The 24,056-nt window shown below is 33.2% G+C and overlaps 5 protein-coding genes across 13 annotated transcripts; all 5 read right to left on the minus strand.

The window, feature by feature from the left end:
• Positions 1-3,878: 3,878 nt before the first annotated feature.
• On the minus strand, positions 3,879-8,356 carry LOC140980910 (pre-mRNA-splicing factor SLU7-like). Its single transcript, XM_073447023.1, has 10 exons — positions 8,199-8,356; positions 7,877-8,040; positions 7,667-7,779; positions 6,649-7,065; positions 6,292-6,427; positions 5,896-6,195; positions 5,122-5,338; positions 4,639-4,742; positions 4,369-4,437; positions 3,879-4,185 (listed from the first exon to the last, which is right to left on the minus strand). Exons 1-10 carry the CDS (start codon positions 8,212-8,214, stop codon positions 4,108-4,110), a joined length of 1,614 nt encoding a protein of 537 aa, XP_073303124.1. The 5' UTR covers positions 8,215-8,356; the 3' UTR covers positions 3,879-4,107.
• Positions 8,357-8,917: 561 nt separating this feature from the next.
• LOC140981774 (protein root UVB sensitive 2, chloroplastic-like) lies at positions 8,918-12,565 on the minus strand. 3 transcript variants are annotated; one of them, XM_073448231.1, is made up of 10 exons: positions 12,444-12,565; positions 12,151-12,273; positions 11,656-11,744; positions 11,481-11,565; positions 11,288-11,347; positions 11,104-11,197; positions 10,929-11,026; positions 10,621-10,800; positions 9,583-9,705; positions 8,918-9,504 (listed from the first exon to the last, which is right to left on the minus strand). In XM_073448231.1, exons 1-10 carry the CDS (start codon positions 12,453-12,455, stop codon positions 9,076-9,078), a joined length of 1,293 nt encoding a protein of 430 aa, XP_073304332.1. In that variant the 5' UTR covers positions 12,456-12,565; the 3' UTR covers positions 8,918-9,075. The 3 variants fall into 3 exon arrangements, with proteins under 3 accessions (XP_073304332.1, XP_073304333.1, XP_073304334.1); XM_073448232.1 differs by having other exon boundaries at positions 12,432-12,562; XM_073448233.1 differs by lacking the exons at positions 11,481-11,565; positions 11,656-11,744.
• A 683-nt stretch (positions 12,566-13,248) lies between these two features.
• On the minus strand, positions 13,249-15,285 carry LOC140981754 (hyoscyamine 6-dioxygenase-like). Its single transcript, XM_073448179.1, has 4 exons — positions 14,949-15,285; positions 14,457-14,695; positions 13,733-14,048; positions 13,249-13,511 (listed from the first exon to the last, which is right to left on the minus strand). The coding sequence occupies exons 1-4, from the start codon at positions 15,165-15,167 to the stop codon at positions 13,257-13,259; spliced, it is 1,029 nt and encodes a 342-aa protein (XP_073304280.1). The 5' UTR covers positions 15,168-15,285; the 3' UTR covers positions 13,249-13,256.
• Positions 15,286-18,537: 3,252 nt separating this feature from the next.
• LOC140981127 (protein TRIGALACTOSYLDIACYLGLYCEROL 1, chloroplastic) lies at positions 18,538-20,779 on the minus strand. 7 transcript variants are annotated; one of them, XM_073447402.1, is made up of 4 exons: positions 20,639-20,755; positions 20,508-20,560; positions 19,796-20,105; positions 18,538-19,658 (listed from the first exon to the last, which is right to left on the minus strand). In XM_073447402.1, the coding sequence occupies exons 3-4, from the start codon at positions 19,840-19,842 to the stop codon at positions 18,626-18,628; spliced, it is 1,080 nt and encodes a 359-aa protein (XP_073303503.1). In that variant the 5' UTR covers positions 19,843-20,105; positions 20,508-20,560; positions 20,639-20,755; the 3' UTR covers positions 18,538-18,625. The 7 variants fall into 7 exon arrangements, with proteins under 7 accessions (XP_073303503.1, XP_073303506.1, XP_073303501.1 ...); XM_073447405.1 differs by lacking the exon at positions 20,508-20,560 and having other exon boundaries at positions 19,796-19,961; positions 20,639-20,779; XM_073447400.1 differs by lacking the exon at positions 20,508-20,560 and having other exon boundaries at positions 20,639-20,779.
• A 1,213-nt stretch (positions 20,780-21,992) lies between these two features.
• On the minus strand, positions 21,993-23,532 carry LOC140981757 (calmodulin-like). The gene is made up of 4 exons (XM_073448187.1): positions 23,435-23,532; positions 23,004-23,149; positions 22,770-22,847; positions 21,993-22,167 (listed from the first exon to the last, which is right to left on the minus strand). The coding sequence occupies exons 1-4, from the start codon at positions 23,508-23,510 to the stop codon at positions 22,027-22,029; spliced, it is 441 nt and encodes a 146-aa protein (XP_073304288.1). The 5' UTR covers positions 23,511-23,532; the 3' UTR covers positions 21,993-22,026.
• Between the last annotated feature and the right edge of the window lie 524 nt (positions 23,533-24,056).

The raw sequence follows: 24,056 nt of genomic DNA on the forward strand, positions 1-24,056 counted from the left end.
TTTAGATTCTGATATCACGTTAAACTCGAATCATAGCGGCGTAATTTTCGAAAGAACATTGAACAAAACATAATGAATGAACGCAGATCAAATGGAATGAAGGGATTTCTTTACAAACGAAGCATAACATGTACGATCACTATAAAACATAGATATCATTTTAAAACAGTAAGCCCACTTACTGATTCTTGGTCAACAAACGTGGACGAAAACTTTATGCTTGAAATAGCCTATCCTTTCCTGCTGAAAATCTGCTCGAAGAGTATGGCAACTTGTGGACAGATTCTTGCTCGAAATGCTGCTGGAAAGACAGAAATTCTACACGAAAGAAATGCCTCCTCTTGCTCGAAATATAGAGTGTTTGTCTAGCTTTGGTGTAGCTTCTTTGTGCGGCATGGGAGGGTATTTATAGGCTGCTTGGAGATTCTGAAAGGGCAACCACTTTAAGGCTTCTTTTAAAGGCCACAAGTGATCTAAAACAAAAATAAATAAATAAATTCCAATTCAAAAAGGAAAATGAAAAATCTGATCCACGAAAACAGTTGGAGAAGATATTAAAAAAACCTCTATGCTTCATGAATCCTGACTCATTGCGATTTCGTCACCATGAAATTCGACTTCGAGGCCAAGAATCGTACTAAAATGACTGAAAAAAGTAACATCGCCATTTGAAAATGATAATAATCTACAATCTTGACTAGGCAGAAATTTATAATGACCATAGGAATATTTCCATTGGAAAGAAAATCCATTGCTTGGGAAACGAAGAGTTGCTCTTGGAATTAGCTGTCAAGACTTTAAAATTGTTGGCATGCATGTGTTCTTGATGCTCGCTTGCAATTTATAAATAGGAGTCTTTGTGAAACAAATCAAGAGATCAAATATATATCCAAGAACTCGCCAAAAAAATATAATCAATAGAGTACTGATTTCTCAAATAGTTTGGCTTCCACACCTACAGAAACAAGCAGAAAAATATAGTATTTTCCAGAAATATACGAGCAATTGAACATCAGTACTTCCAATAAAAAATGATTAAAATTATTAAAAATTGAAATATAAATGACTACAAACGAACTTTTATAAACTAAATGATCAAAATTGCAATAATATAATTGTATCAACCATCGGTTTGATTTGAATAATTTTAATATAAGCTGTAAACCAAATATATTTTCAGTTTAATTGGTTCAAAAACTCATCCAATACATAATTAACTAAATATCGATACACACCATGTAGTTTATTTTCGTTGTTCGGGTTGATTCGATCTCTAAACACCCTTGAGACTCGTTTCGAATGATTTTAAAATTAACTAAACCAAAAAAAAAAGGTTCGTTTTAAAGTTTAAATAAACAAAATTCAAACCAAAACGAAGAAAAAGGATTCCACAAATATATAATTTTTTTAATTGAAGAAGTATTTTATTTGATTTTTAAGAAACTATTTGATTCAATTATTCCTTAAATCTACTTATTTTATTTTTACTATTTTCTATTATAAATTTGTTGATATAAGTGATAGTGGATGATTATGGAATTTTTTTGAAGTTGAAGTACTTCTTCATTTTTTGGATTTATATTTTTATGATAAATTTGTAATGTCATTGTCATATGGTTTAGTATATGTGTACATATTGAAATTTGTCTATTTATAGTTTAAAAATAATCAAAATATTTAATTTGAAAAATAAAAATAAAAAAATCAATCGTCCAAAGCAATCGGAACCGATCTAAACCAAAATTCTTGCTTTGGTGTGCTATTTAAAAGTTATACTTCAATATAATTCAAATTGTTATAAAAGAAATATCCCAAAATTTTGAGATGAACTTAGGTTGCAATTATAACAAAAGCTAGTTAGATTTATAATATCAAAAATACATGAAATTAACATAATGAGATTTTTTCAGCTTTACGTTAACACGAATAATTTATAAACTCAATCTCGTTTTAATACTGAAATATTACAAGTTTTTATCATCGTAATATAATTTTATGGTAAAAAAAATAAAAATATAAATGTATTTGTCTCTATATAAAGCAACGCCTGTAATAGTTTGTGATGCACAAAAACTAATTAATAGAGAAAGATTTAATAATTTTCTCTTTATACATTTCCTCTACGTATGTAATTATATATTTATATTTTTCCCAAATATATCGATTGTTCATAGATCGTTGTTCATGGCATATCAGATGCTTTCGATACAAGGGTAACTACATTTCTTCAGGCTGTGGAATTTGAAATTATTTAAATATATAAATTTGAAAAACTAAAGATGATGAAAATAACTTTTTAAATGTATATTTAAAGAACAATTTTCTTGGATTTGGATGGATATTCTCCAGTTTTATGTAATTAATAAATTGATAATAATAATTTTGTGGCTTGATGGGAAATCAAAGGCCAAACGACTAGAAGTTTTTGCACTTCTAGAGCTTCTTCATGCGATGCTATTTCTAGAATCGATCATCTTACATATGGTAAGCGATGAGCATGAATTTTATAGGCAAAAACTTGTGTGAAACGGTCTCACGGGTCGTATTTTGTGAAACGGATATCTTATTTGGGTCATCAATAAAAAAATATTACTTTTTATGCTAAGAATATTTCTTATTTGGATCATTCATGAAAAAATGCTAAAAGTATTATTTTTTATTGTAAATATCGGTAAGGTTGACCGTCTCACAGATAAAGATTCGTGAGACCGTCTCACAAGAGACCTGCTCAATTTTATATTGATTTTATGAATTTGTTTTGTCATATTCGTGTATATCTATCATTTAAACCCAATTCTCGATGTTGAAAGAACGTAGTTTTAGTTGAACACTGGTGCAACATGGATCTCTTGTATATTCGAAAATAACACCTTTTTTTTTTTTGGGAAGAAACCTTTTAGCATTAAATACACTTAAATGGGCATGCCGAGTATGTTGACTAGTGGCCAATGGGTCGGACGTAAATCCTAAGCAGAATCTAATATTGGAAAAAAGTTGTAAAAAATATTGGTTCACTTCTAGATTCTGAAAAACAGTGGAACAATCAGCGTAAAATTTAAGCAAGTAATTATATTCTTCACGATAAAACTTATAGAAAGGAGCCATATAAAGTAACCACTCATGCATTCATCCAAAAAAATACCTCATCCTTTCTTCTTCTCCAATATCAATATCTCCAAATCCCTTTTCTTCTTCAGTTATGTCTTGCTTGAGTTTGAAGCTTTTTCCCCCTACTAAAGCTTGGAGGATCTTCACCAAGAAACTGCAACTTAAACTGAACAAGCCAAAGCTGATAAAGAAACCAAAAGCTCAATACGATTCCAAGAAAACGTGCAAGAAACTCGCATGGACGACATCCCTTTCGGTTCATCCCAAGAAATTCAAGCTCATCAAGCGTAAAAGTAGAACCAAAGAGGGCCACCTTGCTTACGTTCGAAAGGCGGGGCATCTTCCTGTTTTAGTGGACCAGCTCTTAGTCGAGCATGCTGATTCTGTGTTGAATCCAAAAGCGTGTGAGAAGATATACCATTCGAATAATAGTCGTGCCGTTGTCGATTATGAGAAGAATCATGTTTTAGGATTGCACAAAGTTGGTGTAGGAAACATGGATGAAAAGATGAGTTCAGCTGATGAAATGTGGGAATCTTTGGTGATGGGTTCTCCACAGATGGAGAGGATCGACGAAAGGGCTGAGGAATTCATAGCCAAGTTCCGAGCCGAAATGCGAAATCAAGAGACGTTGGCTCGTTATTTGTAGCATCTAATGAAGTCTTTGACATGCGTGGCAGTCTTTTCTTATGTTTATTTCCTTTTGATTTTTGTATCTATTTTATATCTTAATTTTGGTGTGACACTTGCAAAGATGATTTGAGTCTCTGTTATTTGATCAATTGTATGTAGCATAAAACACTACCGAGTAAATTCAAGAGTGAGCAAAAGTAGCAAAACATTAAAAAACAAAACACAAATGTTTTTACAATTCTCACCCATAGTTTAGAGCCACTTATCATTCCCAGGAACCAAGAAACGCCCACATTTCCAAATTATTAACTCCTCCGAAATTCCTTATTTCGAATTTTTCTCGAGCCTCTTGTCGAATCTGAAACTTCAATGTAAGAAGTCCTTCATGGGATCATCATGGTGGATCCTCTTCATCCTGTATGCCTCCATGTCTTCTGGAGTAACCTGTCACGCGGTGTACATGCATAAAATATTAATTATTTGAGGTGAAATTCTAATTAAACAATGTAAATATTTGTTAGCCATTTACCCGTACAATCTACTTAGCAAACCTTGGGAGGTAAATGCATGGGAATTTCACATGAAAGATTGGTATTATTTGAAAAGAATATGATACGAAAAACATACCTCATCGTTCCACTTGACATTATATTTTCGTTTCCTTTCGTCCCTTTCTTCTCTCCTCCTTCCATCCTCCTAAACAACAGTTGGATATTTCATGTTACTGATGAAGAAGCAATCAAAAGTTTCGAGGAAAGATATAACATTTAGGGCAAATAATAAAAGGATTGAGGAGATATTTTAAGAACCACCACTGCGACATCCGAACTTTGATTTGTACCACATATAAAGTAACAGCTGTTGCACAGGAACAGAACTCGATGGCAAGAATTTCACCTTCTGAAGTGCTTCAGCAAGTTTCTTCTGGTCTAGAACTAAATCATCAGGTACTTCAGATCCCCACGTAGCAAGCCTTTTCTCCTCAGCTGTTGAAGCTGTTTCTGAATTGTAATAACAAAAAAAAAAAGAAAGTCAAAATCCAAATCAAAATCAAAATCAAAATCAAACCAGAGTTTATTTCTTAATTAGCTGAACGCTTATGTAAGAGACAGTGATAATTACAGATGGCAGATAAATTAAGGTCATGCTTGGTTAGTGTTTAGAACGATAGTGATTTCTAGTTCTTTGAAGAAGAAAAAATGTGTTCTGCATCGCAATTTTTCAAGAAGCTTTCCTCAATAAGGTCAAGTTTTAAATTTTGTTTTGAATTTATGATCATCACAAGGGAAGCAATAATCAAAAGTAAACAAAATATTAGCCTGTGCAACTCGTTTTTTGTTTTCTAGTTACTACGAATAATGCATGGTACAAAACCCTAACCTTCAGAAGCCTCTTTGCGAGCAATATTAGCTTTCATAAGATCTGCAGCAGCTTCAGCTGCTTCAATACCAGCAGCACCAGTACAATAGCTATTTCTAACCGTCTGCTGGCAACATACATAACCCCATTGGTGATCCTTCCACCAAGAACCCCAAACACTGGTATGGTTATTGATGCAAACATCCTCCTCATACTTGCTCTTTGGAAGAGATGCCTCCTACAAAGATCAGGTACTGGAAGGTTAGACGTTGAAGGTATTCCTCCCTCACACAACAGTTGTTCAATCATACACAGGGAGAATTAATACACAAGTTTCATATTAATACACTTCATTATCTAATCAATGTTAACACTGTTTCTATCAAAAAAAAAATGTTAACACTGTTAATTAAAATACCAATAAAAACTGTTTAAAAAAATTTTAATTGGTGACAGATATTTCACAGGACCACAGCAAGACAGGAAATTAGAATAAACACACAAAGCACACCAACCATCACCATAAAATACAAGCACGGAAATATCATAGAAACTTAAAGGATCGTGGAAGCATTTGGAAAAGTAGATTAAAACTCATTGCCGAAAATTCAACCAGCCACACACCCAGAGCATAACAGAACGTGGAAATAAACATGCAAGCTTAAAATGAAAAATCTTGATGCCCATGAGATATTAGTTCATTAACTCTCAAAATCTACATGCAAGTACACAGAAAAATGAAAATGAGCTCATAAACCTGGTCAAAGAATACCATATAATATTATGAATCCTTACCTGGCCTTTAATAATTCGACCAGCGCGATCGTATTCGACCTCTCTTTCACTTTGACCAAGTAAAAGCTCCCGTGGGAGCTCGTCTTCTGTAGCAGCATTGCCATACTTCTCCATGATAGTGTCTTTATTTTGAAACTTCAACTTCTCCTTATTAATCTTGAAATTTTTATAAAGCAGCTCAGCTTGTGATGGAGCCGCTTGCAAATGGACATCATGACCCTTGTCAAATGCTTCCCAAGCATGAACATTGAGCTGCTTAAACTCCAAAGCTTGACCGCTGACTCTATGATGATTGTCTCCCTAAAATATTTGCAAGCCGAAACAGTCATCTCGTCAGCACATATAAAGTACCAAAAAACAAATCAATCTCACTATTTGCACAGCTACTTTAATTACCGTATAAAACTTTTCATTAGGATCCATATCTGGAAGAGGATCCTCACGCATAGAACGAGTTTTGGGGTCATAATGAGCAGAGTTAACATCAAGATTGAGAAGATATTTCGCAGTATCCTCACGAATACGTAGGTTCCTGTTAGAAAACAAATGTGTAAATAGACGTAAAATTTACAATTTCAATAAACAATATAAAAGATGTGTTTCAGGCTTTCAGCAGAACCCCATATCAGAGGCGATAGAGAGAATTCCAGAAGGAATTTTTTAATTTCCCACTCGAATTCAAGCATGTGTAGAAAAAAATATTAGTGTGCAAACTTTAAACAAAATAGGAGAATGATAGAGATCATAGCAAACCTAACAGTTCCTGTGCTTCCTCCACCAGTAGTACGCACACGCTTCTCAACCTTAGCAAAATCCATTTGCTTGCTCTCGTCTACTTTGGCCTCATCAACTTTCAGATCATCTTCATTGTCTTCATCATCACTAACGTCATCTTCTTCATTATTTTGATTATTATTTTTCTCCTCCAACTTTTTCAGCTGTTGTTCCTTTAAATACTTGTGTCTTGCTTCATCCCTAGCTTCATACCTCTGGACCACATGTTCAAAAGATGCTGCATCATAACCATTCCAACGGTCTCTTTTTCCATCATAATCAAGCTCAAAGGTCTCTATTTTCTCATCGGGGGCTATATTTTTGCCAGTCCACTTTGCTCCCATTTTGCGGGGCCTTTCCACGCAAGCCTTCTTATCGTGAGTCATAGCTCCGCAGCTGTAGGAATCACATAATTAGTAGACTGATGGAACCATTAGAGCAATATGGGTTAGAACAAGAAGATGCTTAAATATGAGGAATCATGGAGCACAAGCTAGATGCACAAGCATAACTGTAACACAGTAGATGTCACGTATCCTTAAAAAGTAGTGTAACATTCACTTATCATTCAAGTTCTACAGAAAAAATGAAAGAAAAAAAGAAGAAGAAAGCATTGCAAGTAAAAAGTTCCACGTAAAATATTTTTTTAAACTGTGCAAAGGTAAACTATTCCAAGTAAATTAGAGCTAAAGACTTCGCAGTCTGTGTCAGGGATGACTAATCACTAATTTTTCATCTTACATCTAAATTCCTCCACCTTAGAACATGACCATTTGCATTCACATTGGAAAAATGAACATAATCGAAAGGAAAGATGCACCACAATATATCGTTGATAAGAAGCATGATACCATGGAAACAAGAAAGGATTGCGGACCAACCACGGATACATGAATACACACACACACACACACACTCTCTCTCTCTCTCTCTCTCTCTCTCTCTCTCTCTCTCTCAAACAATTCATACAGATACATAAACAAATAAAGTGGTGTACTTTTCACAAGCGCCCTTCCTGAACTTTTCAGCTTGAAAAGTCTTAGCACCTCTATCATACCAACCGTTGGTATAATTTCGATCAAGTTTCCACTTCCGTTGATGTTTCAAACTCTAAAAAGGCAACAAAGAGAAGAACTTTGAGAATGTCACAGTTCCAGGCTAACAGATGCAACACAAAACTGAGCATGAAAATAAACCAGTAACGTACCGGCCTCTCTGCATTCAAATACCAAGGAGCCGAAGACATATACTGTGGAATGTGAGGGTTGATTTCTTTCCCATCCTCATCCAACTCAGCAGGTGCAAGCCCTGCTTTCCGCGCCTCTTCTAACTCAAGCTGTTTCCTGTGATCCTCCCTCGACTTAAACGACACTGCAATTCGCAATTGGATACAAAATTACATTAAAAAAATAATCTATCTGGAAGATAATTATGAAACATGGATGGTAAACGAACATAATCATACAATCCTTCATTCCAAATCAAGAATCGGGAGGTCAAATTGATTGAATTATAGGGGGATAAATTACCTGAAGCAGTAGCCATGGCGTTGTTGCCTCACCAATCGAACGAACTGAGATAAAATTTGGAACCCTAGAAGAGTAAATCGAAACTCGAAAGGGGGACTACCGAATGACGAAGAGATGAAGGCGGTGACTCCCCTTGTTCCGGAACAATTATTAAATTCTAATTATATCCGCTTATATTTTGGCCCCCCAACTTTCTTTATTCTCAAACCGACCTATATTCGACCTCGAGACTATAAAAGTAATAATAAAATAAAATTTATATCATATTTCTAATTATTAATTAAATTAAAATAATTTTAAAATGCATGATAATATGTTGTGCTAATATATTTTAATTAGTCTACGGAGTATTAAATTAATTAAAGATATTAAAAGATGATATAGTTGTATTAATTTGTTAGGATAAAACACTTTATTTTGATATAAGGGATTAAATTTAAATTTTATTATCTCATAACTTAAAAATATTTTAACCTTGGATTTGACTTGAACTAGCTTTTAAAGTAAAACTGAATTTGTTTTTTATTACAACACACGCGGAGAGAGGAATCGAACTCAGAGAACCGGCTAATCCGGCAGGAGATGTAGCCCGGTCTCAAAACTGAATTATTTCGATTGTTCAAAAGTTGGAAACATGTGTCAAATGCTTTAAATTCAGGAACAACGGTTTTCGGAAAAACCGAGGTTGTTGGTATTTTTTTCTTGTAATGGATCAAAGCTGAGAAAATTAAATCTGACGTCATAAAAGCAAGTGAACAATATATGCTCCAAAGAAATTGCAAGACAAATCCGAGTGTGGAATTCCGTGGGCCGCAAAATTACTAACAACGTACGAAGGAAACTAAGGTTCTAATATTACATTACAAGGTTTCTAAGACTACATTAATGTAAAACGACATCTAGCCCCATCAAGAAACCGATCCGTGTGCCACCCCTTAGCCCGAACTTCTGATAGAAACGATGGAAACACGCCATCCATCCTATCGAAAGCCTCTGCCAACACATTCTCACTCTGCATATTCGACGAATTTTCAATATCTGCCGCGTATGCAGCGACTAACCATCCTCTCAATGCGTCTTCACCAGTGGCGCTGTGCTCCAATATCAAGTCTGTCCATTTCGGTCCTAAGCTAAGTATAAATCTTTCGTCGGGGAATCTTTCTTTGACATGGTGTAGCTCGGAAGGCTTGAGAACCTCGTGTATAGCTCTTCCTATCTTAACATTGCCAGCTTCCTCTATTAGTCGTCCAGGGAATAAGAGATCTTCTCGATACCTCAAATCAGCCGGACTAGAAACTCTACCAGTCTGGTTTAAAATCATCAAAAGCTTAAGTTGTTGAAGAAACAGATTTGGTTAAATTTTCAAGCTTGTTTGGTGCTAAACCTTTAAAAAGTCGGCAACAATCATAGCGGTTCTCTGCGGATTGAGCGTGTTGACTGGAGTTGCTCGCATCTCTTCGCTGACACAATATACATGTATCAAAGACAGGAATGGTCCGACTATCAACTGCAAGATGCTCAGAATCATAAACAAGCATCATACAATGTCATCTGAAAGTGGCATAGCACAAATGATACCACTCACCCACAAAATCAAATAAATCTACTGGAGAACATCGAGATATTTCGTAAAATTTCTTGAGGGAGTCTCGAAAATGCAATAATGTAATAACAATCTTAAAAAAAAGAAGCCAATTTGTAGCTATATTGATTGTAAACGTCCGTACATTACCACCACGATAAATTCTTCTTTCCTTCATTCTTCAACAAAAATGAGAATTACGACCCCCACAAACATACGATGTTCTTTTTCAAGTGACCAGTAACTTATCCATACCAATTATCTGATAACCATCATGGCACCCCTTAATTTTCCTAGTCCATGCCGTTTCTTTAGAACCTTTACTCTCAGGATTAGCATGTCTTCATGTGTGTTTAAGGTCAATGTAAGGCAACATCATTCTAATTTTTAATTATACCAAATATGATCCGTTCAGTGTTACGATATTAATAAAAGCAAACATTATAGCAGCTTTAGCACCTTAGTCGCCTTTATTCCTGCATCTTATACATAACTCCAACTATATATTATACAAGAGCACATCAGAGAGTAATTATCTGAATTGAACGAAAAAATGTAAAATCTTATAAATTACAATTGCTTCTTTCAAAATATGTGAATAGAACACCGATATTCTCTAGAAGCCACTGGAACCAAAACACCATTCTGCCAACCCATTCAACCATACAAAATGTGAATCTATAACTTTCCAATCGATTTTTTTTTTTTGGTAAATATGAACTAGATCAAAAACCTAGAAGCAATTTGGTTGATTTGCTGTTTCTAAACATAATATTAAATTTAGAATAGCTGGATCTCAACCAGAGATGGCAACTATATAAAGGACGACAAGGAAAGTACCTTTCCCTTCATAGATGAGCAAATTGTGGATGCTAACTGAATTCCCACCCCTATTCCAAAAACATTGCACAAAGTGGAAATGGCTTCACCTTTAGCAAAAAGATCGCTGAGATTTCCCTCTTTTGCAAACGAAGAATAAATGGGCAGTCTAGTTGCTCTTGCAGCAACAACGGCCATTCCCTGATAAAATGAGAATAACATTCCTAGTGTCTTAAACAATCTCAAATGAATCCAAAAGGCACGAGAACACTTTATTCTTTGCCTCACTTAAAAACCAAATACACGTGTGTAGCAAATATTTGACCCACCTTGGCGAAATTACCTAGTCCAGCCATTTCAAGAAATAACTGAGGGCATAAAGGGGAAAGAACTTCCAGACCAGCACCCAAATCATACAGAACATCAGCTACAAGTAGGAAAATCCATCTCTATCAATCATCTCGTAGAAAGCTAGAAAACTTAAAACAAGATTTCAGAACAAACCCAAAATTCTCCAGCTTTTTGGCTCCGAGTCCATTCTTGCACCCAAATTGCTGCATATGAGCTTCCCAACATGCTGCATTCCATCTTTTAATATCTGCACTCGACCAACGCAATATAACAAAGCCATAATTTAAAAAACAAGCTTAGGCAACTTCACTAATTTGTCCAACAAATAAAATCTTACCCAACCAACAGCAGTAGCTTGTGCTGGTGTAGGTCTCAAGCCTGCAGCAAATAACAGTGACTGAAAGGGATTAAGATGTTAAAAAGTCCCTACCATAGTTGCGGCATGTGAATTATTAAGAATTTGAAACGGTATTCATCATGACCTGTCATGCAAAATAATCCCATAATAGATAATACTATCAGAAGAAGACCTGAGTTGATAATACAGATAATGTCGCGCTGGTGAAGTGTTGCAAGGCTCGAAATTGTGTGTATCTAAGAAATCCTTCGTTCACACTGTAAATGTAGGATGGCCCAGCTCAAAAAATAAATCATAACTTGTAGTACTTTATACCCGAATCAAGCAGGATACAAAATGCAATTTACCTATAAGGATATCCTGAAGGAAAAAACTTGTTCAGGAATGATTCAACCACTCTACGGGAAGCTGGTCTTGCATCATCAACTATCTTCATCTGTGTACAGTCACCAAAATCTACTTTCAGGGCTAAGTATGATTTCTACCAAACAAATACCCAAAAAGTATTCAGGCCAAATATCTAGAAGATGTAGGCCTAATTGTTTCAAGAAAATAAATTTTGCCTCCAATACAAAAAGTCACCCTCTTGACTCTTCCGCTTCTATGAAGTTACAAAGAAAAACCCGAACAGATGCTCGTAACGCAACACTTACAGAAAAGCCGCATCCACACAATACACAAAAAGAAGAATAATAAAAAATGTGATTACTCAATTAGAACTAGCTCAAGGACATTCAATATCCAAAATTCAAAGGTAAATAACAATGGGTTCAGCATTTCTTCATATGAGTAGCTGTTATGGACTAGCAAGAACAACAAATGAACTGAAAATATTAGCTCACCGAAAATCGTCCATCGGCTTCAAACTCAAAGCGGCGGGACACAGAATCCGACATTTCAATCCAGTACACGGGTATTGGCCGCGTGGACTCCATTGAATCCTTCTTTAACATTTTAAAAATTTCCTGTACAAAAACCCAAAAAAAAAAATGACTGCAAGAAACCGAAACAATGGTCAGAGAGAGGAGAGACGAGAGAAAAGTGGGAAAAGAGTATTTTTATTTGTTTATAATGTAAGGAAAAAAATAATACTAATAATAATAATAATAAAGAACGAGTTTACTTAGAAAGAGACCGAAAAAATCATGGGTAGTGGGAATCGAAGGGCTCGATGCCGCAGCTGCCGCCGGCAAAGTCGGGGATTTCTCAAGTAGGCCGCGAGAGAGAATCGTACGGTGTGCTGCTACCTATAACTAGTAACAGTATACAAAAGTATTTTGTTCGAAAGTATATTATATAATTTATTTTTGGTTTAATAAAAATGTAAAAATATTATTAAAATATATATAATAATTTTAGGCTACGTTGCTACCATATTTATTTATGAAATTATATTTTTTAATTAGAACGCATAATTCAAAGAATTTAATTTTTTAAAATTCATATTTGTTTAGATCACTCCCCCCCTCCAATTCTTGGCCTACACTTCAATACTTTGATGTGTTGCTTACACCCCCACCCCCACCCAATTATTATAGAATTAAAACAGAGAGTGGGCTGAAGCCTGAGGGGAATTGGGCTTCTGGTTGTACCTCAAAAGGAGCCTCAGCCATTTTTTCAGAGATACATGTGTTCAAATTTTGAAAAAATGGAGAGTTATTAGTTGTGGAGGGTTTTCAACAATCTTCGGCTAATGTATTTTTCTTGCAGCTAATTAAACCACTTTTGTCCCCTGGAGTACTATGTATCTTTTGCAAATGTGAAGATCGAGAGTCAAATAATAATAATAATTAAAAGAAGATTATACATGAGAAAATTTATTGTACAAATTTTGTATATCTAACTAATCCCTCAATAACAAGTGACATGCTCGCTAAAAAGAAAAATTTAAAATATAAAAATATACAAATATATATATATATATATATATATATATATATATAATGACTTATATTTTGAGGACGTGTAATACACCATTTTGAAGTGCATCAGTGTGAGGACCAAAAGCTTTGGAAGCATCAACGAATTCTTGAAAAGACATGGAATTGTAGAGAGGCGGATTTGATTCATTCACCAAACATTTTGCGGGTTCGATAATGCAATGCGGGAGAGGATTGATGAAGGTGGCAATTGTAGTTCTTGCGCTATTTGGATTTGTCACCACTCTGTGTTCTGCACTTTTCAACTTCCCATTGCTAATAATCTGCATCAAAATAATAATAATAATAAACAACTTTGAAATTGCAGCAACTTAAAAAGATACGATCAATATGTGTTGAAAATTATACATTGAATTTGAAAAAATTCATTTGTACTGTGAGACGCGTTTATACTCGTCTTCTGTTGGATCTACCTCCATCAGTTGAAAATGTTAAGTTCCATTATGGATGGATTACATTGACATTCTATGTAGTGTAAACGTACCTCGATCTGTGAGCCAATATTAACGACAAAGGCGTCGGGCACGAGGTCAACTCCAATCCAATTGCCATCTTTCAAAACTTGGAGGCCCTCGGTGTCCCCTTGGAAGAGTATAGTAATCAGGCTATGATCCACATGCTTGAGCAAACCCAAGGTTAGACCAGGATTAGGACATGGTGGATAGTTACTTGCGGTCAAGAATTGAACTTGGCTAATTGATTCAAGATGCCCCTCTTCGAGTCCCAATCCTTTACAAATCAGCTCAAGCATTCTCAAACTCAATGCCCTTATCTCCACAATGTATGATGCCACCACCTCTCTAAATCGAAGTGATCAAGAATAAATTCTTTATCCATTTCTTTCTATTTTTTTTTAAATAGATAAAGCGAGAGACGACTGCGAACATAATACATATGTAGACAACAATGTTTTTTCGGGGAAAAAAAACAAAGTTGATTGTTGATGCATGCCACTTATAATAGAATTTCAAATCTTTTCATATAGCTAGCTTTATTGTATTTTCAATGAACACAAACAAGGGTTTGTGAGATATATGTTCTTAAAAATTGAGTAGGTCAGGTCATATAAACACACACTTACAATGTTATAAAAACTCCACAAGGCCATTTCCCCTATACCAAAATCTTTCCAAAACAAATATCAAACACTTAAAAATTTCTCATATACCATATATAGGATCGAGCGCTTCGAAATTTGTACATATTACCTATATCTTGTGGGATTTTGGGGCCAAAATTGCATGCACAACTCCAAGGGATGACATTGATGCTTGATATTATCTCTCCACAGATGAACACCATTTATATCATGGCTGGTGCTGCCCATGTACACCCAACCATCTGTATCAGCCTCCTTACAAATTTCCCCAGCCGGCATATCAAATAACTGCTTCAACACCTCCATTGCACCATTCATTACATCCTTTGGCACTCCATGATTAATTACCTTCCTTGTAATATACATATAATCATAAACATGAACTTTATAATTTCTACATGCATGGTTGCTACTATTCGAATGAAACTTGATTTATATAATATCTTAAATCAAATAAAATAAAACGTAGAATTCGAATATGTCTACTGTTCTTTATGTTCAGAATGCGATATGAATTCGATTTCTTGGAAACAAAACAAACTTTTGGGCTTCATAGCAGTGACCATATATTGTATATACATGATCAATATGGGGAAATTACCTGGAAAAACCCGAATTCTTGACCAGCTTTGATGATTTGTTGAAGAGTGTCAATTCTTTCTGAAGTTTTTAATTTTGCAAGATCAATAATGGGAATAGTCTTGCACGCAGGGATTGGGTCGTTTCCTGGTCTATCTTCAATGGAAAACGCATGACTTTGTGGCACAGATTGAACATTGAACCACTTCGAATCCGAAACATGATTCTCCATAGTTGACATCGAAAAAATTCTTGTAATAAATGTGGATTTATGAGGGAATAAACTATACTTTATATAACAAGTACATTGAATCTTTCTAATGATCTTATTTTTTTTTATCAATGATTTGCCGCTCTTATGATTGATCAACTAACCCAAACAAGAAATAAATTATACATATTATTTCATCACCATATTATATATCATGTCTAGGCGGATCCAATTCTTTTTTATTCCAACGGATGACTTCATGTAAAATTGACTAAATTTAATTGTATTTAAAAACTTATAATTAAAATTTAATATTTTATCAATTTGGCCTATGTAAACTAAACATATGAAATAGTATATTCAGGGTCGCGATGTACGAAAAAGATGTGATTGTAATATCCTATCTCACATATGTTTAAATAAATTATGAAGGATTACAATAGACTCGTATACTAATTTGAGTTAATGATCTAATTTGGAGTTTTTATCTACATATTTGCATGTATTAATTAATGCCCAATGTCAAATGACAAGATTGTTAGAAGTTGAAATTAAAAACCTATAATTTGCCACAAAATTTATTAGGGTATTTTGGGTCCCATTTGGAAAATTTTAAAAGAGACTGATAGTTGCTCCCATGTTTCCATTCGTGGAAATGTAACCATGGTAGGGTAAGTTACAAGAAAAATTAGCAACCAAAACTCTTTGAAAAGATGTTCAGATTTTGACAAATACCCAAAATCCTTTTTTAAATTCTAGATAGAAGTGACGGATCAATATATGGTTGCGATCAATTATTGAGCTTAATAGCGACCTAAAAGATAATATTCAATATGCATTTTGACATAAAATAGTTCTATCTCCATTTGTATTATATTGAAATTAAAATAAGTATAATCAATTAAAAATTCCATCAAATAATCTACAAATTGTGGTTTCGGAATTATGTAGTCATATATATCATATCGATTGTTAGGTAAATTAGTATTGATTTTTTTTAAAAAAAAAATATTCGTTTGTTTGGTTCAGATCCAACTTTTTTTAATATATAAAAAAAACTGATGGGGAAAACATTTTGCATGTATGTATTTTTTGCTACATTTGTTTGATTGATTTAGGGTTTTGTTATTTTGGTTTGATTGATTTGAGATTTCTATAAAATCTATTCATTTTATTTGAAAATATTATGATTAATTAATTCCATTATGACTTGGAGGAATATTTAGTGGTTTTAAGTACGATAAACTCATTTGAGACTTTTTCGCATGTCAATTTTGTTAACAAGATCTCCTATCTGACTCGAATTACGAAAAAATATTAGTTTTTATGTTAAAATACTATTTTTATAGATCAAACCAATATGTCTAAAAAATATATAAATCACGAAAACCGTCTCCAAAAAAATACTATTTTAAGTAATTATAAAAGAGAGGTATCAAACATAGTGATGCAACGTTATGTCTTTCAATTCATTGAATATATTAAAACATCATGTGGTTGATGTTGATCTTATGATAATCATATCTTCCATCTTTTTGTTAAAAAGAAAAATGTTCCCATCACCAATCATTAATGGCATTTTGAAAAGACAATTCATTGTAAATTTGCCTTTAATTTTAGTTGGTGATGTATGTGTTTGGAAAAATAATTACGAGAAGATATATTATATATCTATCTCAAAATAACTAATATAAAAGGTGAAAATGTAAAATTTTGAAGTTGGGCGAATAATTAGAATTCTGTTTTTTTTTTTTTTTTCTATCTATCCTCGGTCGGTATATTTCAAGATTATGACATCTTCTCGTAATTATTTTTCCAAACACATACATCACCAACTAATTATATATATATTATATATATATATATATATCGTATCTTATCCTTAGATTACTATTTATTTCTCCTATGATGGTTTCATTTCCGAGATATCTGATTCAGGTTGTTGGAGAGTGATAACTATCTTTGCTGAGAAAGTGATCGAAATATGTCTTTCCATCATTTTCGAGGTATCTGATTTGGATCATCTTTATATAGTATAGTTGTGTGATAATAATGGAGGTAGTTGGTTATCTCTAGTATGTTCGTGTTTTCCTTCCGAGTTATTTCTTGACGATGTGTCTTGTACTTAATCAATCAGTGCTCTATTTTGTTTATTTTTTGTAATCTTATGCTTCAAACTGAGGTCTCTCGATTGATCGATTATAGTCGAGACTTTTGTCTTAATAACTTAAACATATGCTTTCCAAACAAAAAAAACTGTTGAAAGATAGTTATTGAATATTTGAGGGAAAAAAATATTTTAAACACTTTTATATGAATATTTAAAAATAATAATTTATTGGATGGTTTCTTCCCTTCGTACACTCAATATAAAAACAAGTACGAGACTAGATTTGTAGCTCATTTGGTCTCATCTTTTGTTGCTTTATGTTCCTTTTAAACTCCTAATTAATATGTGTTTATAGATAATAAGTTCCGAGCAAATGAGTCAAGTATTCAGATCGAATAATTAGGAGTTTCCTATTAGAGATTAAAGCTGTCAAAACGGGATAGCGGAGCCGGATACTTGTAACCTACTATTTAGTGGAGTGAGTCTCACTGATTTTGACGACTCTATTTAGATCTATACACAATAATAAGTTGATATGTTTTAGTTGAGATATTAGAACACCGGTCACTAATTAATATTTTCTTATTTAAACAATAAATATATGATATTTACTATCCTTATATCTTGTTTTCTCGATTCTGGATTTGAATAAATTATAATGATTGTCAGTATTTTTTATATTTAGATTACCATTTATAACCATTTTCTTTTGGAACGATTCACCTTTGAACTTATTGAAGCAGTGTGAGTACACGCATGTACACTACTAAAAAAGTTAATAATGATAATGAAAGTCATTAATGAGTTTGATTTTAAAAAAAAGGTCACTAATGAGTTTTCTAAAAAAATAATAATTAATGAGGTGAAGTTTTGCATTTAGGAAAAAAAAAAATTACTTGCACTAACTAATCAAAAGTTGATAGTCGAAATGAAGGTCACGACATATTATTTAAGAAAAAAATAAAGAAAAAAGTCGGTTAATGAATGAACTTATTATACTATACGAGAAAATTATAATTTTCATTTTTGTAAGCTTGATCATTTATATTATCAGATTGAATTTTAACGTTGTCTTTCAATTTTTTATAATTTTTTTTTTTTGNAATAATAATAATAAACCGAATAAATATTTTTATAATTTGATTAGATGAGTATTTTGGTTATTATTAAAAAAAACATAAAGTGATAATAAAATTATTTGTACTAAACTCTTTTATTTTTAGAGTAGATATCTTGTGAAATGATCTTACATTGTCTACGGGAGTTGGATCGAATGTCTGATATTGGTACTATCAAAATTTTGATCAAATTCAATCACGAGTGAGAGAACTCTGATATTAAAATCAAAATAAAACAGAGCCAACTCGAATTCGAAGTCTTACATACATTTCTTCAATGAGTCTCCAGCACCTTGGAAGAAGAAATAAGAAAGAGCAAAATCAGCAATAAAAATCCCGACCAACGAAATGACCACCGCCGATGTAGTCGATTCTCCGACGCCCTTGGCACCTCCGGATGTGGTGACGCCCCATGCGCAGCTCACTATCGATATTATTGCAGCAAAGACCTGTGACTTGATCATGGCACTAATTATATCCCAAGATTTTAGAGATCTTTGGGCAGAATCCAAGATTATGTTTATACTGATCCCATAGACGCCGTCCGCGAGGAAAGCACTTGATGCCATTCCGACAGTGAAACACGCCAGAGTAAGAAACGGTAGAGCAATACATGTCGCAATCACTCTGGGTGTCACCAAATAATCAACTGGGTTTGCACCAAGAACTCTCAATGAATCGGTTTGTTCAGAAACCTGCATTGTCCCTAATTCAGCGGCAAACGCACTGCCGATACGACCTGCAACCACAATAGATGTGATCACGGGACTGAGTTCCCTCGAGAAGGCCAGGGCTAAAACCCCACCAATGGATCTATTTAGTCCTAATCTGGTGAATTCCCGAACAAACTGGATAGCAAAGGCCATGCCAACAAATGCTGATGTCAAGAGACAGACACCGACTGATTTAGGTCCGACTCTCTCGAGCTGCTGGAGAGTATTTTTCCAATGAATTTTACCCTTAATAGCTCGGAAGACTACTTGTCCTGCCAAAACAAGAATAGATAATCCTCTCCATAAGTACCTAGGAGGCGACCATTTACTAAGGAATGTCTCTGGCTCATAACCGTCTGCAGATATCTCAGTGGTCTCTTCTTCCGATACTGATTCTTCTGATGGAGAGATAACTGGATGACCATCATCCGTATTGAAAACAACAAAAGTGTTTCCTCGTTGAACAGGAAAGAAAAACTGGCAAGCCTTGGTCCCCTTAACAAAATCAAGTTGTCCAGATATACATCGGTGTCTTGCGTTTACATTTTTTGCAGCACAAGTTATACTTATGGTGCTAATCCTACAATTATGCGTCATAGATATAGTCAAGACCGAATGATAAAACACTAAAAGAAAGACAAGATTATAATCATAAATGATAAATCATATGAATTGAACCCTCATATATAAGTGAATCTCAAGAAGACAAAGGAAGACCTATTAGAGAGGCAACACAGTGGATGAATTTGTACGGCAGCTAGCATGTTTGCACCCTGCTGTTCAAAACAAGAAAAAAGTATGTCTTTCCGCTCTGTCTTTTCCAGATAAGAGTCGAAGAGGATTCTCTCTTCAACCCGGGAAGAGGGCTGTCAAGTGTCCCGAGCTATAAATATATGCTAAAAATATCTTTCAGAAATGGTTGATCGCAATTAAAAAAAAAAGTTAGGAAAAATTCTTGTTTGAACACATGCTCATACTCAATTCAATCAACAAAATGGAACGAAGGGCTGCTTCCAAGATCTGCTGACTGCAGTATAAACAAAAATTAGAATCATTCAGTATCATCGTGATTCTAAACATACCACCTCACAAAACCCGAACTATTGTAGTGCTAAATCAATACAAACTATCTCATTGAAATATATAGAAAAAGTTGCTACCAAAACCAGTACCAGTTCTAGGAATTTCACCAGAAAAGCAAAATCAATTTTTTCACACGAAATTTTTACAAACCAATTTTCCTAGATGAACTTGCAAACATACTAATTGTTTACTCGTTTATACTAATTGTTTACTCGATCGATAAACGAGCTCTCTTAGCATCAGTCTCGAAACGAGTTCACAAATTACAAAGCAACACAAATTTAACAGAAATCACATATTAAACAAAAATAATACACGATTATAAACCCAAAATCAATTATCTAACCTAGTCGAACGCTGCGATAATCAAGAAACCTGGGCCAGATCTTGATATATTGGCTAATGTCACAATTCAAATAAACAGCCGCATTATCAAGCAAGATTGGAAAGAAATGAGAAGAAAAAGACATTACTTACCACTGGAAGAGGAAATCGGTATAAATTTAACATAAAATTCGATTACTTCTTCATTTTAAAGAAGATTAGGGATTTGGGTAGCTGGGGATTGAACGATGCACCTAGGTTATAGATGGAAATATGTAATTATTCTCTTCAAAAAAAAATTAAAATATGTTATGTTTTTTTTCCAAAAAAAATCATTTATTTTCCATATTAGTTAAAAGAACAAAAAAATTTTGTAAACAATAGGTAATTTATTTTAAAGAGGAGAAAATCTTTAACTATAAAGTATAAAATACTATATTTTTATATACACTTTGATCGACAATAATTGATCATGTGAAATAATTAGGTCTCTGACGTTGTTACGAATTTGTATTAGTGATCGATCCGAACCATAATTATAATGAAAAAATAATATTTTTGACATAAAAATAATAATTTTTTATGAGTTGTATTGAGTCATAGATATGTATCACAAAATTGATCCGTGAGACAATTTCACATGAATCTTTATGATACAAAATATATTAAAGATGAGCAAATTAAATATATTAAAGATGAGCACATAAAAATATTTGTTTACGTTGCGTCGCGAAAAAAACAAACAACGTGTGAAAATCAAATATCAAGTTAATAAATGACCGCATCTCACAAATATCAAGTTAATAAATATCTTGTGATAACTGATATGGTCTCACGGTTCTATATTCGTGAGACTTCTCAATCTATAAATTTCATGAAAAGTAATATTTTTCTTGATTTGGGTAGGGTCGGAAATCCATATCACAAAATTAATGAAAAGTGATATTTTTCTTGATTTGGGTAAGGTCGGACATCCATCTCACAAAATTAATTTGCGACATGATCTCACAAGAATTTTTATGATGTTATTAAATTGTTATTGGTGGTTGAGTCCTTGCTTGTTAAAAACTTTATCAAATCAATATTAAGAGGGTTGATTCAAATATTTTTCACAATATTTTAACACATGCACTCCATTTATTCTTTTGTTGCTTAGTTCAATTTTGATTTTTCAGGAATATAACTACCACAATTTAACTCGCAAAATAGATTTCATTTATCTAAAAAATTTCATACTGAATATTTTATATATAAATTTTCCATTAAATGTCGTCTTTCGAATATTTTTTCTCAAAATAAAAAATTTATTTTCTAGTAATTTTGTGTGGATATATTAATTATGAATAAAAACAATATATTTAAAAGAGTGGGTCTCATGTGAGACCGTCTCACGGATCTTAATCTGGTCAATCCTACCCATATTCACAATAAAAAGTAATACTCTTAGTATAAAAAGTAATACTTTTTCATGCATGACCCAAATAAGATATATGTCTCACAAATATGACCCGTGAGACCGTCTCACACAAGTTTTTGCCTATTTAAAAAGAAGAAGCTAACATAATCTTCACAAATTCGTCACAACTAATAAGGCCATCTCCATCTACATCAGCGGCTATTATCATTTGCGTGGCTTCCTCGTTCGTAAGTCTCTTCCCCAAGTTAATCATCACAATTTTCAGCTGCATTTCCAATTTAGCCAAATAAATTCCTTTCTAAATTATGAATTGCAAATAGCCACGCCGTCGCGACAACAATATTCGACGGGATTTTGAAAATTCCATGGCACAAATCATTTTCAGAACTTGGTCTTTCTTTATACTAGTAAATGATGCACACGTGTTGCATGTGTTATTATTATTTTTAATTTGATCAAATAATACTACACAATTAACACAAAATTATTTTTAATTTAGAAAATTGTCTGATTTAAAAAAAAAATTTTGTTTATATTTTTTTCTATGTAAAATATAGAGTGACATGAGGAGGTTTTTAGTAAGGTAAGAAGGGTAATTATAGAATTAAATATGTTGATGTCATTTAAAATAGTTACTTTAAGGATCTCGCACTTAATAATATAATATAGCATATATGAGTTTGATACTTTTTTTTTTTTTTTTTACTAAAATACAATAATTGCTGTTTAATTATTTTAAAAAAAAATTAAGATTTAGTGAATAATATAATTTAAATTGTTTTAACAAAATCTTGACCATTTCTTGTTTTAAAATAATATTTTTCCGTAAAATATTAAATGAATATTTCATAGTAAATCGAATTTGACCTCGATGGCAGATACGAATCCATCTTGATCCCGATCAAAAACTTGGAAAGCTTCTCTGAGTTCTTCGACCATATTTTCCTGAAATTATGTTTATCAATTTAATCCCGTCTATTAATATATATTTATTTCAAAATAATTAAAATTATAATATATACTAACAATTAAATCTAGATGAGGTTATTATTTATATTTTGTACCCTTTTTTTTAGATAAATAAAACATGTTATTTTGTACCTTTATTTTCCTAGCCATGATATTTATGAACTCTTCGAAATCCATCTCGCCATCGACCTCGTTCATCATTTCTTCGAGTTCTTCCCTTTTCGTATTTTCGTCTAACGATTGAATCGCTATTGCTAGTTCTTCTATGTCGATCACTCCTTGAAATGAAAAAAGGAAAAAAAAAATTTGCATGTGATGATGTATTCTTAAAATGTCATGTTTTACGAAAAAATGTTGTAGTGCCTAGTTCTTATATGGTTTTAGTATACTGATTTTTCGTATTATAAGGATTTTAACTCAAATTTTCACAAGGTTCTATCTGGTTTAAGATATACTTGTGTGATATTCGAACGCGAAAAAAAAATCACATAAATATTATTTTGGAATTTCGATTCGATTAAATGTTCGTCAAATATATACCAAAAGAAAAGAAGGAAACTGACCATCAGAATTTTTGTCAATCAAGCAGAAGGCATCCCTAAACTCAGCAATCCGCTCCTCTCCCAGTGCTTCCGCCATTTTTAATCAAAATACAGAAACCCTTCTAGGTATATATATATAATATTCAATTTATTTTTTTATTACATATAATAGTCAATTTATTTATTGTTTTCGAATTAATATCGAGGCGTGCAATTTCGTACAATTTGAAACTCTGGAGTCCAAAATCAACGGACGGGACTGACCGGGATAGATAGCATGCGACTAAAGGGCCCATAAATTTAACGTAGAAGAAGCTGGCTGTATACATGCATCAGCAAAACGTGGAGAAATTTCTTCATGCCCTATAAAATATGTCGATTAGATTGACAATTTTCCCACCAACTGCGATGACAGACAAACGTGGTAGGTCGTGGTGCCTCATTAATCCGTTTATCTCACCAATTTTTATATGAGACACGGGTCAATCCTATCGATATTCACAATAAAAAAATAATACTTTTAGCATAAAAATTAATATTTTTTCATGGATGATCCAAATAAGATATCCGTATCACAAAATACGACCCGTGAGACAGTCTCACACAAATTTTTGTCATTGTGAGGAAGGAAATATGTTTGAGA

This window comes from Primulina huaijiensis, chromosome 7 (genome assembly GCF_012295235.1).
Source record: "Primulina huaijiensis isolate GDHJ02 chromosome 7, ASM1229523v2, whole genome shotgun sequence".
NCBI classification, from domain to species: domain Eukaryota; kingdom Viridiplantae; phylum Streptophyta; class Magnoliopsida; order Lamiales; family Gesneriaceae; genus Primulina; species Primulina huaijiensis.